Below are 18,642 nucleotides of genomic sequence, written 5' to 3'. Positions count from 1 at the left end.
TAATAGAAATATACACATATTGATTTAATAACAAAATAAATAATTTTAATCACTACTGAACACAGTAAGCTAAAAAAATACATTAAACCCAACCCTGAAAATGTATATAGATACCAGAAACTAAAGCAGTTCTAGGTTAAATGGTACAGTTATCATGTCAAAATTCTTAAAGGAATGTTTCTGTAAACTAGATGACAGCTTGGATGATATACAGCAGGTTCTGGTTCTAAAACAAACAATGATCAAAATATTTACACACATTCAGAACACTGGAAATATGAAAATGATTGGTTGTTATAAAAGAGATGAATAAACATATCCAATAGGAGTATTTAAAAAATGAAACGTAAAATTTAGAAAACACAAAATAAATGTGTGTGTCGAGTGGCCCATTTTAAAATACATACACAGACTATATTTAGAAAATATGTTGAATAAAAAACAAACATTATATTAATAATAGGACAGAATGAATATTCTGTCTTATTTATTGACATATTCAATGTAGAGAGAGAAACATGATTTATAAATGTAATATATCATTAATAGACAGTGGTTAAGTTGTTGTTTTTTATCAACGCACTCCTAAACCACATGCAGCAAACATTTCTTATATGGTATTATATAAGGTGTAACAAACCTTTGTTTGTACAAAATAAATGGAATCTTGTCATTTTCCCAAGATAGACAATTTCCACCATACAAACATTACTTTGTGTGTGCATTTTCTTACATCAAAACCACATTGGGCGATCTGCTGAGTCCACCGAGGGAATCGAACCCTTGATTTTAGCAATGTATACCTGTAGACTTACTACTGTACCAGTGGGGAACCACTACTTTATATACTACTATTACTTGGTAGTTTGAATCTGTAAAAATGAAGTCATCCTGAACTATATTTCCCAGTCAAGATTTAATCTTTTTTGTGTTTAATATAGTAAAATATGTCATGATTCCTTTGTTTACATGTTTTTAAATATGATTTTTCCCTACCTTCATTGCAATTAAACCCAAAGAAAACTGTACACAATGTTTACCAATTTAAAAAAGACAGATCAAATCATATTTTGAGTTGTTTTCAAGGACACATACAAACAGGTAAAGATCCAAACAATATCTCTTTTGAAAGTCTTAATATCTGTTTTCATATTGCACTGACAGATTTTAAAATTTTGAAAATATTATTTCAGTGACTAATTTAAAGAAAAGTAAGCAAAGTTTGGTTCATATGTTAAAACTGATTCTTCATTAAAATTTTAATATATTTCACTTATGAATTAAAAACAAACACTACTGTTTCAGTGGAACTTTTTGATCAATGTAAAATAAAGTTCTTAAAACTAAGTTACAAATGAGTAACTGTATCATGTACAATTTTTAATTTCAGTCATATTTAATCAAAATTAAAATAAAAAAGCAAAGTTAAAAATTAAATAAAAACAAAAGCAAACAATGACATGAATAGAGCAGAAAACATCCCTAATGCTTGAAAGGACATCAGTGAAACAAGTATTCATTGTACCCCCATTCTTTTGTCAAGCTACCAGTACCTAATATAAAAACATAATATACATAAACTGTTAATAAATAAAGAAACAAATGTTTAATTTGACGTTGACATTTTACTCTTCACCATAAAACAGTAAAAGCTTAACTATTTGACCTTGGCCTATGTGATTCATTATAAGACAAATAACCACCCCTTTCCTTCATTTACGATGGTGTAATGGATAACCAGTTGGAAGTACATTCAAACTTCTGTGACACTTGAAAGGTTACTGAATTGAGATACTATTTGTAACAGTTGTTACTGGTGGACTTTTATATTTATTGCTTAACTGTAAAATTTACCTACAATTTATGTTTTGCAGTTTTTCTACTTTTTTGAGATAGTTTGATGTCTGTGTCACAGTCCTGTATCAGGATAAAATTTCTTATTACATCTGTTAGGGTTAACATTTTCACCTTTTCTTTATGAGTATTACTTATGTAGTACTTTTAATATATCTTTTGTTGTGAAGATGATGGTCCAATGTAAAACTTTTACCACTGCTTTTTTTACATATATATATATGGTATACATAAGACATATATATATATATATGGTATACATAAGACATATATATATATATGGTATACATAACACATGCTTGGCTGGATGCATTTTCCTTCCAACAAAACTTATACAATTGTCTCTACTATAAATGATTAAACAAACTGAATATAGTTTCTCAATATTTAATATATTGAATTCAATGTTATGAGAACATTTGATTTAGTTTTCCCTACAGCTATAAAAGTACAAATGCTCAAATGACTAGAACCTTGAGTGTTGTTATTGTTCATGTTTTGCCACAGATATACTGGACAATGCTATGCCAGATCTAAAAAAAAAGAATGGTATAAGTTTGAGCTAAATATTAGAATGATCAGTATCCTCATCAAATCTCTAAATATTAACAGTGAGAAGATACAAACACTGTTTACACAACTTCAATTTACATATAGTTTTTATCTTCAACCATCTTAATTTTGTTTCTGTAAAGCTTTCTATGTATACGATAAAATATTGTAATGCTTGAATATGATAAACACATCAGTAATATTCAATAAATAAAAATCTAATCACCAGATATTTTTGCTACTAGTTAACATACTTTCTATACCCAGTAACATCTCCCTGATGTCTTGTAACTTTCAGGCAGTTTGAATACGAAAACATTTTCAGGACCAAGTAATATGTCTAAAGAACATCTAGACATGTGGTTTTAACCCAAATCTTCTAAACTTCTTGTTAAGTTCAGCTGTTTTTCTCTGATTCAACTAGATCTCATTACTTGCTCAGTAACAACAAACTACATATCACACTACTTTGTTCAATCTACATTTATGTGAACAGGTTGTAATACACTCTATCCAATGGTATTTAAATTTTCCCTGTAGATGTTTCAAAGGTGAGTTCCATTAGTAGTTATTCAATCAGTTGTTGTTCCATTAGTAGTGATTCAATCAGTTGTTGCATGATAATAAGTGTGTATAAATCAACAGGATATAAAATTCAGAGAAAAAAAAGGAAAATTACATAAAAATAAAACCTTGAGAACTATATTTTAAGGGATGACAGCTTCTAAATTGTGCTTTAGGGTAGGTAGAAAAATTCTGCAAAAAGCTATAAAAGTCATACTTCAGAGGTGAAACTCTTCAAACCTTTGCAGAAATGCAAGTTTAAACATATTACCCCCCTTTTGCTGCAAATTTCATTATAAAAATGTTACAAAATACAAAAAATGAATTACAGAGGGTCCCCGTTATACGTCATGATTCATTCCTGCAAAATTTCAGTCCACTCTTGAATAACTTTCTTAAAGGGTGAAACATTTTTTAAAACTACAATGTACTATACAAAAGATGCACATTAAAGGGCTAAACACTGATTATATTTAATATTTATGAGTACCATAGTGGTTGTAAGGCTTGTATGAAGTGAGTGAGTAAAGATGATGGAGTCAGAATAATCCAGATGGTAGCTCCTCTGGTGGACCCTCTGTGGATGCTGTTGATTCTCTTTTTTAGGCTGTTTGTGGTGACTTTCCTTCTCTTTTTAAGCAAATGAAGTCCCATGTTGGTTTCATAGCATTTCTGTTTCTTCTATGTTTTGTATCATCCCAAAATTGAGAAGAATTTTTCACTGGTGCTGACTGTCAATCTGTCCTTATCCTAATGCTCCATATTTTACATCACTGAATTTCTCGAGTGGCTAATCTTTCCAGCACTTAACGATAAAGCATTTCAAGCACTTGCCTTGTTCTTGTCAGAATTTGCATGAATCATCTTTAGAGCACTGAAAAGGTCCACAGCCCATTCATCTGTGTCAAAGCATTGTAAAAGATCCAGTTAATACTAAAGTTAATTGTTTTCCTAGACTTCTTGATAAGAGACACTTTACTATCACTCAGTGACCACTTTGGAACCATGTTGGAAGAGTGGAAACAAAGTTGTTTTTATGCAGCAGACAAAACAATATGCTCAGACAGTGGTGTGTGAACACAACATGTTTACATCTGACCATGTTTTAACTAGCTCTCTCTACACAGGCTCTATCAAACTGACCAACCATGTGATGCCTTTCCTCTGGGAATGAAGCTTGTAACCACAACTACCATATTATACTGAGTGTTTTATATTAAATTTTATACTTATTGGAGGGGTGTGAATAAATTAGAGAATAGGGATGCCTAGAAAACACTGGTAATGAAACAAGGCAACAGTGTTTCAAAAATATTGGTAGTAATTGGAAAAGTAGTTGATCATGTTGGAATGTTATAATGAAACAAGACAATGTTGTTTGATGCATAGGTAGTAATTGGTGAATTATCTAATAAAATGATGCACAGCAATGCAACATATAACAGGGAACCAGTGAATACTTGAGACTTGAACTATGTTATTCAGGTATGAAATCCACAAATATCCACATATATTAAATACAATATTTATTCTTCATCAATTTCTTCCTTCTTACAGTTACTTTGCATGATTATTTTAAATCACATATAAATAAAAACAACTAGAAGCTATGATTTTGCACTTTTAGGATTAACTCTTTCACTGCAGCTGGGATGTACATTTCCCACTGCACTTGGAAATAAATGTCCAAGCCATAGTAAATTGTTTAAACTGATAAATTTGTTCATTTTAAAATTAAATACTTTCCCGACCATTATTTTAGACTTATCTAATCAGCAGTTCTATCTCATGCCACTGGAGTAAGTGCTATTATTACTTATATAAAGCTTTAAAGATTAAAACTATCTAAACATTAATATTTCAAGTACACTAACAAATGCTGTATTATAGACATGTGTGGTAGAAATCCATGAAATTAACATAATTTTTTTCATAATCACCTTTTGTTTTCTTCTACAAAACTACAAATTACCAGAAGTATTTCACACAATACAGTAGTACAACTTTCCACTGCTATGTCTATCACATGAATACAGTTATTAACATTTACACTCACCTGATAAACCTTCTAACTCACAGTTAATTTGTTGAAACTCCTCTTTTGGTTCACTTTTCAAACTCATAACATCATGTTGTGAACAATGAACAGTTTCATCATCACTCTCACTGAACTTGGAAATAATGTTATCATTTGTTGAATCATCACTTGGTTCAGTTTTAACTTTAACATTCGTGTTCTAGAACAAACAATATGATAAATAATAATTAATGTTGTCAATACAGAACATAAATACTGTATGTAAAACTTACCAGTTATGGTTTCACAGCAAACAATATCTTTGCTTTAAAACTGTTTTACAAAATAAACACAATAATACACCCTGTGGTCATGGAACCAATATTCTCTATTCCTACCAACTCTATGGTATTCTATGTGACACAGATTTCTCCTAAAACAATGAAGTCTACAGAACTAAGACAAGTCTACAAGGTATTTATCACAAAGTAATTTTGACATTTCTTAATGTGACTGGGTTTGGGAAAGAAACAGTGGACACAATATAAAACACAGAACGATGGAAGTCTTTATTTAAACTCAAAACAGTGGTAAGCAGAGTGAAAACAACTTGTTTGACCAATATATTATGTGGAAATACATGAATTACAATACATTCATGTGAGAGAAAATGTAAGTACGCTGAAATATACATTGTAATTACACGTATAACTTAATATTTTAAAATATGTTGACATATTTTGATACGTCCTTGAAAGTACTATAGTTAAATATAAAAAGAAAACACCATATTAAAAATTAACTTAAAAAATTATTTGTGTGCTTCAAAAATAAACTATAAATTAAAGCTTAAAAAAATGTGATCTGAATTTTTCACAGTTCAATGGTAAACACACACACACACACAAAACTTTACAAAGACATTCTCATAATACAAATAACCACCAGACAGGTTATTCACAAACAATGGTTTACCAGTATAACACCAGTCACAGGTTATTCACAAACAATGGTTTACCAGTATAACACCAGTCACTTCTTCATCACAGTTTCAAGTTTTGTTGAGACAAAATTTCTGTATTATATTCTCTACCCAATTACAGTTAAGTAATTTACCCAATTTACTATGAGCATCAGTTAGATTGATTAGTGTTGTAAAAATAATCAACTAATAAAAATAAATGTTTATTATAATTATTACTCTTCTTGATTATTACAAGTATCGAAGTAACTGAAGTACTGCCATTATGATTTATTATTATTAATAAATTAAAAGTTGCTCAGCTTAACCGATTAGTGACATAACTCACAAAAATAACAAAATTTGTTAGTCAAATTACTATTATTTTAAATTATTTAAAATATCCAAATTTCACATAACTAATTAGTTGAATGTAATTAATCAATGTGTTCAATAATTAATCAATTATTAAAATACACTAATCACAAAATACTACTGCAAATTATATATATGTATAATTAACTAAGACACAGTTGAATAAAACTAATAATGTATTTATTAAGTGGTGTAACTGGCAGTCACTCAAACATACCTGACACCAAAAATAAAACAACTGAAGTCATATTTAATACATAAAGCAAAAAGAAAGGGTTAATACAATATGATGTTTAAAGATATAAATCAAACAATTCTACTGTTACTGAAGTGTTAAAAAATAACTAAAGCAAATCCTTCAACTGAAACATTCAGTTAACTTTTCTTGTTCTTGTGAATAAATTTATGACTTTCATTATTTTCTTTCTATTAATCTTCTTCTGTTTTCTTCCACTCTTAACTTTAAAATCATGTAAATAAACTCTGAAAATAATTATACCAATAGTGATTTGAACTGTAAAGATCTCTCAACCAAGTAACAGCATTCATTAAGTGGTTAAACTACGAGATATCAACATATCCCTTATAGTTCCACATATAGTCAGATTTTTCCCACAAGTCAATGGTGTGAGAAAGCAATAGGATTTATATAGGTAAGATTAATATTTATTTGAACTACATGTAAAGTAACTATTTAAAATATAATTTTCACCTCTACTGTAATATTTAGCTACAATGTACATATTATTGTGAAATGGACTTAGAACCAAAAATAAAAGTAAAGATGGATCATACTCAATTCAGTTATGGATTGGTGCAGGGTTCTAGCAAGAGTTGTTTTAGAATGTGCTGTACCTCAAAATTTCAAACAATTACTGGCATTATTATGTAGTAATTGACATATATAATAAAAAATTTAATTTTCATGTCCCCTAAATTAATGCCACCTAGCACCAAGAAGGGTCAATGTATCTATAAAAGAACAGATGTACTACAACTTGTCTCTCAGCTGTTGGTGACCATGTATTTCTTGTTGCTTTCAATGATAACTACTAATCAGTGATGTCGAGAAAACCAACTTGTAGAGAAATATATATGCAAAAACGGCTCGTTTGGGTTGAGAAAATATTTTACATAGAAGAGCAAACAACGTTTTGACCTTCTTCAGTCATCGTAAGAAACAAACATAAAAAAACGCAAAATTAAAGAAGCCTCACTTATACAACAACTTAAACCCAAAATAAACCAATATAAAGGAACACCTTTATACCTATATTAAATATAATAAAATAAAATTATATATTCAAACATCTAACACCTCCCTCTACATTCTGACACTCAGTTACACAACCCCTTCCAAACATGTGGTCAGCTCCCAGTCAGTTACCTCTTTCTTTCTTTGTGAACCTGACGATGACAGAAGAAGGTCGAAACATTGTTCGCTCTTCTACGTAAAATATTTTCTCAACCCAAACTAGCCGTTTTTGCATATATAATGACAACTACTGTCCAAAAATGCATGGAATGACAGCAAAGCTATCTTTTGGATACCCATTGGATAAGATAATAAATATGGCTAAGTGCAGAATTACAAATGTTTTAGAAACTGTCTAAATATCTATCTACATATCTAATATGTGTGTGGATAAATGAATTGTGAATGAACAATAAGGTTTACAGAAAGTGAAGTGGACAAAGACTGGCCATGTGGTGACTACCATATCTTTTAGTAGAATACTTATCCTACTGGAGAAGATTGGTTAGATAGTGAATGCTATACCATTTAGAGGAATGCTTATACATCTGTGTTAATATTACAAAGAGATGTACACAAAGTTGGTATAGATCAGCCATAACAACAGTTTCTCTGTACATTTTTTGTCTCATACTTTTCATAACAAAAAACTTGAATAGAAACAGTTTTTTGTTGGTGTTCAAACAGACTTAGCAGACACACAGTAACATTTGCCACATGTATAGGCAGATGTATACAGTATAGATTTCTAACAATCACAAGTGCAACATGTCTTAGTCTCCATATGCATGGATGAATAAATATCAAGTTATTTTGTCAAATATGATCAGAAAATCCTGCTAGTTGTTTCAACAAAACTACTAAATCCAGCTGTTGCAACAACACATTCAGCTTTAGTTTATATGACTGGAACAAATTAGTGAAAATCTATCAAATCTTTGATGTGAGTTCCAGTAAAATCATTACAAGTTTTGAAACTGTGCTCTAAATATGCTTGACACTTCAACAGGTTAATGAAGTTTTAAACTCACCAACACAAACTGTTAGTTTACCTAAAATATTTAAAAGTTATAAGAATATGAAGGAACACAGTTTAAATGATAAATTTAGATAACTGAATGAAAGGGTACTTTATTGCAAAAATCAACATTAACATACACACATATCCCCTATAAACACGTACAGTTTCACATAACTTATCACGATTTTCATTACATTTTGCCCCTAATGTGAAGTCAGATATTTGCTTGCACGTAAGGTTTTAATAACAAATTCATGGAAGGTTTTTGTTGATCATCAGGAAAAACATATTAGTTCTCTGATTATGGTTTTAATCATGACTACTGAATTCATTGTTAAAGAAGGTATTTTGATAATCAACCAGCTTTTCAGAAAACATAACTTAATGATAAAACACGAATATAATAATAGGAAGCATTTATTAAACATTTTGCACTCATCAAAACTCCAGAGGTACAAAACAAACAAACAAAATTTGTAATTACAATATTTTCTTGTATATATTATATAATTTATTCTCAATTTATCACCTATTCTGAATATGTGAAGGGTTCAAATAATACATGTTTGAGAAAGCTATTAAAGATTTTTCCTACTATGTTCAAACATCATAATATATTGAGTTTATGGTCTCATATATGTTTAAGTGAGAACAGCAAGTCACACAGGTAGTGCCAGTCACTCTCGGTAAAGAGGATTTTCCTGTGAATTTAGTCAGTCTGGAATGTTGATTCAGCTCAAACAGTCAAATATAGAAGATCCAACAGAAGTATGTCCTGTGTCAAAAGCAATTACACAGATACCATATTTGTGTTTGTCAACTAACAAAGAATGGCAAAGGCAAGAAGCAATATGACAAACCTGATGAGAAGAAATGTTGTAGAGATGATGACCTTCCATGGGTAAGTCTGAATACACCAGCCTAAGAAGTTTATGAACTCAACCAGTTAGCATAACAGGGAATAAATCACAAGAAATGAAAGGGTTCCAGAGAAAAAAAGAGTCAGGAATGTAAACCCCAAAAGGTGGCAGTACATGTCACATAACACCAAAAGAAGTTGATCAGGATTAGAATGAGAAGGAATGATGAGGAAATGGGTGTGAAAGCCAAATTACTTTCATGGGCAGCATAAGTTTTAGGAAAGAAAGGCCAGTTAGGATATAGAATGACATAAGAGGAACAGTAGAGGATGCAGATAACATTAAATATCTGATTATGTCCACAGGCAAAGAGGAGAAGCAAATAGATACTGTGAGTGAGATGATACATGGAAAAAGTAGACAAACGTTCAAAGGAAGGGCATAAAAAACCACAATGGTATCCAAATCAGGAAGACGAAAGGAAGGAGGAGGTCACATGATCTGAAAGGAGCAGAAAAGGAGGGAGATGACAAAAATCACCACAACTTAGTGAAATGGAAGTTGTTTGACAAGGCCAGCCAATAGATAGATGCAGTTTAAGGGGCAAGCCTTTGTAAAACAAAGAAATAAAGATTTGGAAAAGGTGGATTGATTGATTTAGTGTTTTATGGCACAAAGCAGCTAGGCTATCTGCTCCAAACATCCAGTAAAAAGGTAAAAGTAAAGTAAATGTAGTAAAATTCATAAAAGGAAATGAAGGTAAAATCAAAACAGCAATTGAAAACATAAATGGCACAAAGCCAATGTTGACATCCAGTCTACATTGTTTAGAGAAAAACTACAGTAACAGAAGTTGTAAAGGACTTTCTGTAGCTTAATAGGAATGATCATAACCTGCCAGGAAGACTAATAGGTAAGTACAAGAACCACCGTCAGTCACCTGAACCAGTCCTGGTTCCAGGTTATGTGTCAGTATGGCCAGTACTAAAAGGTAAAATAATAAGAGAGTTAAAAAACATGCAGCAAAAGTGTAATAACAACTCACCAGGATGACTATAGGGTAGTTCAAACGGATAGTTCAAACAGCAGCGTTATTCACCTGAAGTTGGCCTTTCCAGTCCTGGTGTCAAGTTATTTAATGTTCTGGCCATTTCACAATGTCAAATTAAACAAGAGAGATTGAGACTCTGATAAGGGAACCACAATTAAAAAGGTGTAATGAATAAATATCAAACACTTAAATGAGATTAAAAAGATAAATGGCCATTAAAAAACTAAAAACTTTATCAAGGTGGACAGTGTCACTATCACCAAAAACACTGTCCAATATTACAGAAAAACCCTGGGACAGAACATGTTTAAAATGGTGCCATCGTTCAGAGTCCTAACGATGACAAGAAAGTAAAATGTGGCTTACAGTGATTTGAGTGTTACACAAACTACACACTGGTGCATAAGTTCCAGATAAAAGAAAACAAGGAGTAAAAAAACTGTTACCAATGCGTAGTCTAGTTAGAACAACTTCCTCCTTCCGAACCTTATGGAAACTAGACGGCCAATGCCCAATATAGGGTTTTATTTGAAAAAGCTTGTTGTCACATTGCTCACTCCAAGTGGACTGCCAGCTTGAATACAGGACCACAGTCCATGTATGGATAAGGCAGTGTGGTGATAGTGCCAGAGCAGATAGATGTAGCTGCCATGTCTGCAAGCTCATTCCTGCGAATACCAACATGGAAAACTGGATAGAAGTAGATATGGCATACAATTCAGCAGTGAACACAGAAGCTGTATAGGGGATTTTGCGCGCAACCACCTAACTGCAACAACCCATGGCAGAGCCCACAGAATTACCTGATTTGGAACCATCCATATAAATTGGAATGGAATGATTGTTCGAAAGATGTTCAGTAAATAAAAGACGGTACTTCCAATCAGGAGTATCTGCCTTTTTCGGATGACTTAAAGAAAGGTCACATTTGGGGGCTGTAATAAGCCATGGTGGGAATACAGTGGATACAGCAATGTTATCCAAAGACAGACTCAATTCATCCAACTGCGCCTGGATAAAAGACCAAAAGGAGCAATGGCAGATCATCTGTTCTGAAAAAGTAAGGCCTACTGAGGAAGGAAAACACATCCCCAAGTGGGATGCTTTGGTAAGGAGCGAAGTTTCGAAGAATAAAGACAGTTGCAAACGGCAAAGGTGCAGAGAAGGTTTGTGAGATTCAACGTATAAGCTCACAACTGGGGAGGTGCAGAAAGCCCCAGTGCAGAGTCAAAGTCCTTGATGATGAATGGGGTCCAGCATCTTTAAGGCCAAGGGTCTGGCAGAGCCATAAACCATTGATCCATAGTCGAGTTTTGAACGAATAAGAGCAAGATATATCTTTAACATAGAACATCAATCCGCTCCCCAACTGGCAGTAGAGAGGAACACGGAGGATGTTCAGTGCTCTTGTGCATTTGACCCGTAGCTGCTTTAAGTGTGGTATAAAGGTCAGCTTACGGTCAAAGATAAGCCCCAAGAACTTGGTCTCAGGGACCACTGGCAGTGAAACTTCACCGATACGGAGTTCAGAATCAGGGTGGATGCCCTGTTGGCGGCAAAAGTGCATGCAAGTGGTTTTAGTGAGAGAAAAATTAAATCCGTTCCCCGTAGTCCACTTCAGTACACGATTGAGGGCAGTTTGTAGTTGCCGCTCAATATATCTCATGATGACTGACACGAGATTTAAAAGTCGTTGACATACAGCCCGTTTGCAACAGTGAGAGGAAGTTGTTCAGTGATGGCATTTATCTTTATACTGAAAAGTGTGACACTCAAAACACAGCCTTGAGGGACCCCAAGTTCCTGTACAAAAGAATAGGAAAGTGTCTAACCCACACGAACTTGGAATCTCCTGTCCATTAAACATTTTTTAACAAACATGGGTAAATGACCATGTCACCCATATATATGGAGGTCTCGCAAAATGCTATACCTCCATGTTGTATCATAAGCCTTCTCAATGTCAAAGAATATTGACACAAAATGTCGTTTGAGAAAGGCTTCTCTGATTGATGTTTCAAGTCGAATTAGGTGGTTCATGGTAGAATGCTGTCATCAAAACCCATACTGGGTTGGCGAGAGGAGGTTGTTTGATTCGAGGAACCAAAGGTCTTACAGAGACAGCTCGACATAGCAGTTGGACGGTAGTTTGAAGGAATCTTGGGATCTTCCAAGGTTTAGAGAAAGGTAAGATAATACCCTGACACCAGGCATCAGGAAAAACATTCTCCTGCCAGATCCAGTTAAAAACAATTAAAAGAATATCAAGAGAAACAGGAGAGAGACAGTGCAGCATGTTATAGTGTACATCATCAGGTCCAACAGATGTACTGCCAGACCGATGAAGGGCCATTTTCAGTTCCACCAGTGTAAAGAGAAAATTACAGTCAAAAAGACAGTCAGTTCGAAAGGAAAAAGGTGAACGCTCTGCCCGAGTCTTGATGGCCAAGAAGGTGGATGAACAAGCAGAAGTGTTAGATACCCGGCAAAAGCTTTTACCTAGAGTATCGGCGATGCTCCGGACATCAGCTACCTCTTGGTCATCAGAGAGTAAAATGGAGAGGGGGACAAAATTGTAGTGCCAACTGACCTTTCAAATCCTGTCCCATATGACCTTGGAACTGGTGGTAGAAGATATGCTAGTTGTGAACTTAATCCAAGATTCCTTCTGGCTTTGACGTCTTACCCACCTAGCATCTGCATGGGCCCGTTGGAAAGCAACCCGGTTTGAAAGTGTGGGATATCTATGAAAAGTATCCCAGGCCCGCTTTTGAGCCTTCCGTGCTAAGTGGCAAGCAGGATTCCACCACGGACGAGAATATTGTGGAAAACGTGTTGAGGTTTTAGGAATACACTGAGCAGCTGCTTGTATAATACAGTCAGTTACCGCTGCCACACAGTCGTCTATTGATAGCTGATTCACGATGGCAGGATCAAGTTCTGCGAGAGAGTGAAACAGGGCCAGTTTGCCCAATCCAGCTTCCACCGGGGCACACAGATAGGGTGGCATCGACCACGGCCAGTCTCTCTCAAAAGTATAGGAAAATGATCACTGCCTAGTGTATTACTGTCAACCTTCCATGAAAAATGGAAAAGTAATGAAGGGGAACAAACTGAGAGATCAATAGCAGTAAAGGACTGAATAGGTGTGTGAAAATAAGTGGAAGAACCAGTATTTAAAAGAGAAAGATTGTGATCAGAGAGCATACACTCTACAGAGTGACCCTCCTATCAATAACAGCACTTCCCCAGAGGGGATGATGTCCATTAAAGTCTTCCAGGATTAGAAATGGAGACGACAACTGTTCAACAAGAGCATCAAGGTCTGATTGATCATATGTCTCTCCAGGGCACAGGTAGAGAGAACAAACAGTGATGGTATGACCCAAGGAAACACTGATGGCTACGGACTCCAAGGGTGTGTTGAGTGACAAAGACAGGGTGGGCACATGCTGACCAACCAACAGTGCCACCCCTCCATGTACTCCATCACACAGCCTGTCATTTCTGTACAGAGAAAACTGCCAAATGGTGACTGTATCAGCAGGTTTTATAAGTGTTTCTTGTAAGAAAAGACATACAGGATGGTAGGAAGCAATCAGTGTTTTGATATCATCCACATTAGAACGTAAACCTATACAGTTCCATTGTATCAAGGTGGCCATTTTTAATGATGGGTAGGCAAGTGGCTGGAGAACCCTTCTGTTTATGACTATGTCATTTTTCCTTACTTTCCTTATTCAGAGGAGGTCTATCGACCTCCATGGATTCTGCCCTGGGTCGACTGGGCAGGTCTTTGTTGTTGGTAGGGGATTCCAGTGACTGAGGACGCGAACGAATGATTGTTTTGCATCGTGGGGTGGGAGAAAAAGATGTATCAGAAGAAATGCCTGTATCTGAAACTGAAGGATGTGAATCATGAGGTTTGTTGGAAGGTATGGGAGGAACAGAGATGGGTGTGGAAGTCGATTCATCAACCTTTTTAACCACGGAGGTCAAAAGGCTTTCCATTTGTTTTGAAAACGATTCTCTTGGAGGCACAGAGAGATCTGTCTGCACTCCCACTGTAGTTGTGGAATGAAGTGCAGCAGAAAATGTCCGAGATGAAGTGGTGGACAGCAATTTTTAAGCCTCAGGATAAGTAATGTTATGAATCATTTTCAAGTATTGCACCTCTTTTTCCTCCAACCATTTTGGGCAAGAACGAAAGTAGGAAGGGTGGGAACCATTGTAATTGACACAATGTGGGTCCGTGTGACACTCGTAGGCATCGTGGTCCTTGCCACCACAACGAGCATTTGTCAGGGAACCACGACAGGACGTCTTTGAGTGGCCGAACCTCTGACATTGAAAACATCAAAGAGATAACCTGCCTTGATGGTGGCAGGTGCACGTGGTGATGTAAATGTCAAAACAAGGATATTTGTCAGCAGTGTAACTCCATCTTTGCGAGTGGAGATGCACTTCACTGCAGAAACTCCTTGAGTGGATAGACCAGCAAGAATCTCTGACTCAGGGACATTCTTCAAATTCCTCTCAACAATAACTCCTCGTAATGAATTCAAGGTAGCATGAGGGGTAACCTCAATAGGTACATCCCCAATTGCCTTTGAATTAAAGAGGAGTTCACTGTGTTGGGATGTGGATGTTTCAACCAATATGTCTCCAGATCGAAGCTTCTTTACTGACTTTGTAGAGCCAGCAAGTTCCTCTAGTCCCTTCTGAACAAAAAAGGGGGACATTTGCTCTAAAGGTTTTTCTGAAAGAGAATGTAATATAAGAAAATGGGGTACAGGTGTTACAGATGTTGAATATTGCTGCTCAGAGTCTTCAAGACGTGGTTGTTTACCTATTGACTGTTTTTTCACTATTTTATTTAAATTTTTTGTTGGAGGATCCATAGGAAAAAAGGAAAATTTCAGTACCCACTGAACCCCACCCACCATGGAGCCCAATGAGGGGACGCACTACAATGTCATGCAAGGACATTGCAGCAACGCCAGGGTTACAGGAGCACTGTACCCAAACACCAGCATCAGTCACAATGTCCACAACACCCATTGAGAACTTCCAACACTGGTACTTGGTTGACCCTAGCCCGAGTGGACCAGCTGATTGATTCAAGGGGGGCCACCCCAAAGCCTCCCATCTACAGGAATTCAAGGCCAAAGTGGTGTGTTAGGGTTGGACCCCTCAACCACCAGGATTCTCTCCTCCTCTTCACGGGTTGCCACGCGCGGCAAACACGTGGATGGATGTTTAGATCCCAGATGAGGTAAACTGAAAGAACAGAACCTTCCCTGGGAGGTCCCCTCACCATGTACAGGAATCCACACCGAGGGGGGGAAAGATGGAAACCACTGTGAATAAACCAAAGGCAGAAGGTAGACCACTGCCTTTAGTAAATGGGCATGGAAGAAGATCTGATGGATCAGGAAAGGAAAGATATATCAAGTGGAGTCAATCCCTGGATTGAGGCAGCAGATGTGATAAAAGCCACGTGTGAAGATAGAGTGTGGTGATGTCTGGATAAACAATGTCTGATCAAGGTTGAAGGAGTATGGATTGACACAGGGTTTAAGGTAGAGAAGGTTGTACATGCAAGGTTAGAGCAGAGGAAACTATGGCTGCCAGCCAATACAAAGCCACAAGTAGGGATAGATAAAGAATGGTTTGGATTAGGGGTATAACTCTAGAGAGGACTTCAATAGGAAAGTAAGCACACATGTGAAGCAAGTATGGAATGTAAGACCAAAAGAAGGAAGTTTAGAGTTCCACTAGTTGGCAAATAAATCAATATTAGGCATTTCCTGCTGTGAACACACTCACTGAAAGACAAGAGGATTGAAAAACCTTCCCAATTGGAGAGTCTTTATGGGAGAAGATAACTGATCTGCAGTCAGATTCAGGATACCAGAAATATGGCAAGTTAAAGCTGCAATGTTGTGACTGTGGGTCCAGAAAAAGAGACCCAGAGTCTGAAAGTCCAGACACATGGATTTAATGTCTCCTTGCATGATGATATAAATGAAGTTGTTTGAATGTACCATAACCACCCTCCCCAACAGAAAAGGAAGAAAGTGAGACAAAGCTCAATGAAACACCATAAGTTCATGAATTTTGACACTGAGAGAAGACTCCTTGACTGAACAGAAACCAGAAATCCCTTGAGAGTCTATGTAAGTACCTGAAACCTCTACAAATGTGTCCATGAATAGATGAAAATCTAAATAAGGTGGAGAAAGTAAAACCATGGTTAGCCCTGATTACAGAAGAAAAGGTAAAAGGGTGGTCGAAGGGATCCAAAAAAGTCTGACTTTTTGAGGAATGTCCACTGAGGTGAACACAAAAAATAGCTCAACCCATAAGAATGAGAACTTTCATGAAAGTCCACATTCCTGAAGGAGATAGAATTTCTTGAGCCATGAAAGAATGCGAGGTAAGAGCCATGGTGGCTGCTCACTGTATATCCTGAAGACAAAGAAGAGAAAGCTGGGCCTGACTGAAGGAAACCTCCAAATGAGCAAGGTATTGAGTGGGGTTAAGAATAGACTTCTACACCTTTATCAAAAAACCGACCCCCTATTGCTTCTTGTAGAAGACAAATGTGGTCTCTGTACTGTTAAAAGGAAAAAGCAAGCAAGAGCCAATTATCCATTGAAGACCCATCAAGTGAAGGTGTTGAGCAAAGGTGCATACCACCTGACAAAAAACATAAGAAACTGAGGTCAGTTTGAATGGCTGAGCCCTGAACTGGAAGACCCGACCCTTGTGAAGGAACCAAAGAAAATGAATCAGGAACAACAAGAATGTGAAAACAGGTGTCCATTACTTCAAACTTCATTGTTCAGAGTCATGAGAAAATACCCACCAAAGTCATACGACTCCATAGTGAGGTGAGGGGGTTACTGAAAAGAAATCAACCAGGACTGATCAATGATAGGTCTCCTGCCTTCTTTGGAATTAATTATGGATGGCCTCGGTAAGATGTTCAAAAGATGAAGGATTAGAAGGACGTAGATAAGAAATAGGGGAGTGAGGGATTGGAACTGAAGGAAGTTATCTTTTGACAACATGTAGAACCCACAGATCTGTTAGGGAATGAAACCACACAGCCAAAAATAGAGCAATACGACCCCAACAGTCTAGGAATCTTTGCTGTGTCATCTGTAATGCTGGCATAATTCAGTCTGATGCAGTAAAATGAAGTAGGAATGGGAGTACCAAGAAGAATGCAAGAAATAGGTGGGGAAGGAGAAGGATGTGAAACAAAAACAGGTGACTAATGGGATGAAGAAAAGGAGTGATGTGTGGCCAGAGAAGACAACAAAATCTAGCCACATCAGAGCTGGATTACAAAGGGATCAGGATGACCCTCAAATAAAGTATTGGATGGGAAGAGAGTCTGACACAGACCATATAGTGATAAGTGAGGGACATGGAACCCAGCAAGTAAAGCATCCTTCTCACCAACTCCAAACAACACAGGAGCCAGGAATTTACAGAAATGATGGAAGCTATTAAATGAGTGACAGTGAACCAAAGAAAGGCCTTAAATTCATCTGAAAAAGTTCAGGGAAGTCAAACCTGAGTCCTGGAAAATTGTACTATTTGTTCTGTCAACTGTCACAGACACTGACATGTTGAGCTTTGAATTCATAGTAAGTTAATTTAGAATTCAGGAAAAAAAAAATTCAAAATTACTGAAACCACTGAATTCAAACACAGAATATTAAAACTCTTGAAAATATTATTAGAAGTAGCAACAAAGCACAATCAAAAACTGTATTAACATGCAAAAATATACAATGTAGTGCCAATCAAGAAAGTAAAATTGAGTGGGGATAACAGATATAGGTGTGCAATACTATTGGTGATGAGTAGTCATAGGATATGCACATGTTCAAAAATGGTGAAAACATTGATGATGTATATAGACTGATGCACTGAGCTTTATATTATTTTACCAATATTCAAAGGATAAGTAAAAAGATAAAAATAGCTTTGTGTAAATGGAAGTGTGACTATATTGGAAAATTATCATAGAATAATTCAATATCCTGCATAGAATTCAATAAGCAGGTAACTAAAGTACACAGAGCAACTATAAAAATTCTTAATACTGGAGGTTA

General features: G+C 35.7%; 1 protein-coding gene across 2 annotated transcripts in view; it reads right to left on the bottom strand.

Annotated features, from left to right (window-relative positions):
* The window catches only part of LOC143230729 (uncharacterized), a 29,403-nt gene that overhangs the window by 7,970 nt on the left and 2,791 nt on the right, over positions 1–18,642 (bottom strand). Inside the window, exons 3-4 of one of the 2 annotated variants that reach the window (XM_076464806.1) lie at positions 5,027–5,207; positions 20–1,553 (exon numbers count right to left, since the gene is read on the bottom strand). In XM_076464806.1, coding sequence (XP_076320921.1) covers positions 1,501–1,553; positions 5,027–5,207 — 234 coding nt within the window. In that variant the 3' untranslated portion in view covers positions 20–1,500. Of the gene's footprint in view, positions 1–19; positions 1,554–5,026; positions 5,208–18,642 lie in introns of those variants that run through there. The other variant, XM_076464796.1, reaches the window with a different exon arrangement.

This window comes from Tachypleus tridentatus, chromosome 1 (genome assembly GCF_004210375.1).
Source record: "Tachypleus tridentatus isolate NWPU-2018 chromosome 1, ASM421037v1, whole genome shotgun sequence".
NCBI classification, from domain to species: Eukaryota; Metazoa; Arthropoda; class Merostomata; order Xiphosura; family Limulidae; genus Tachypleus; species Tachypleus tridentatus.
The sequence above is the reverse complement of the archived record's forward strand: the minus strand, read 5'-3'. Positions and strand labels throughout refer to the sequence as shown.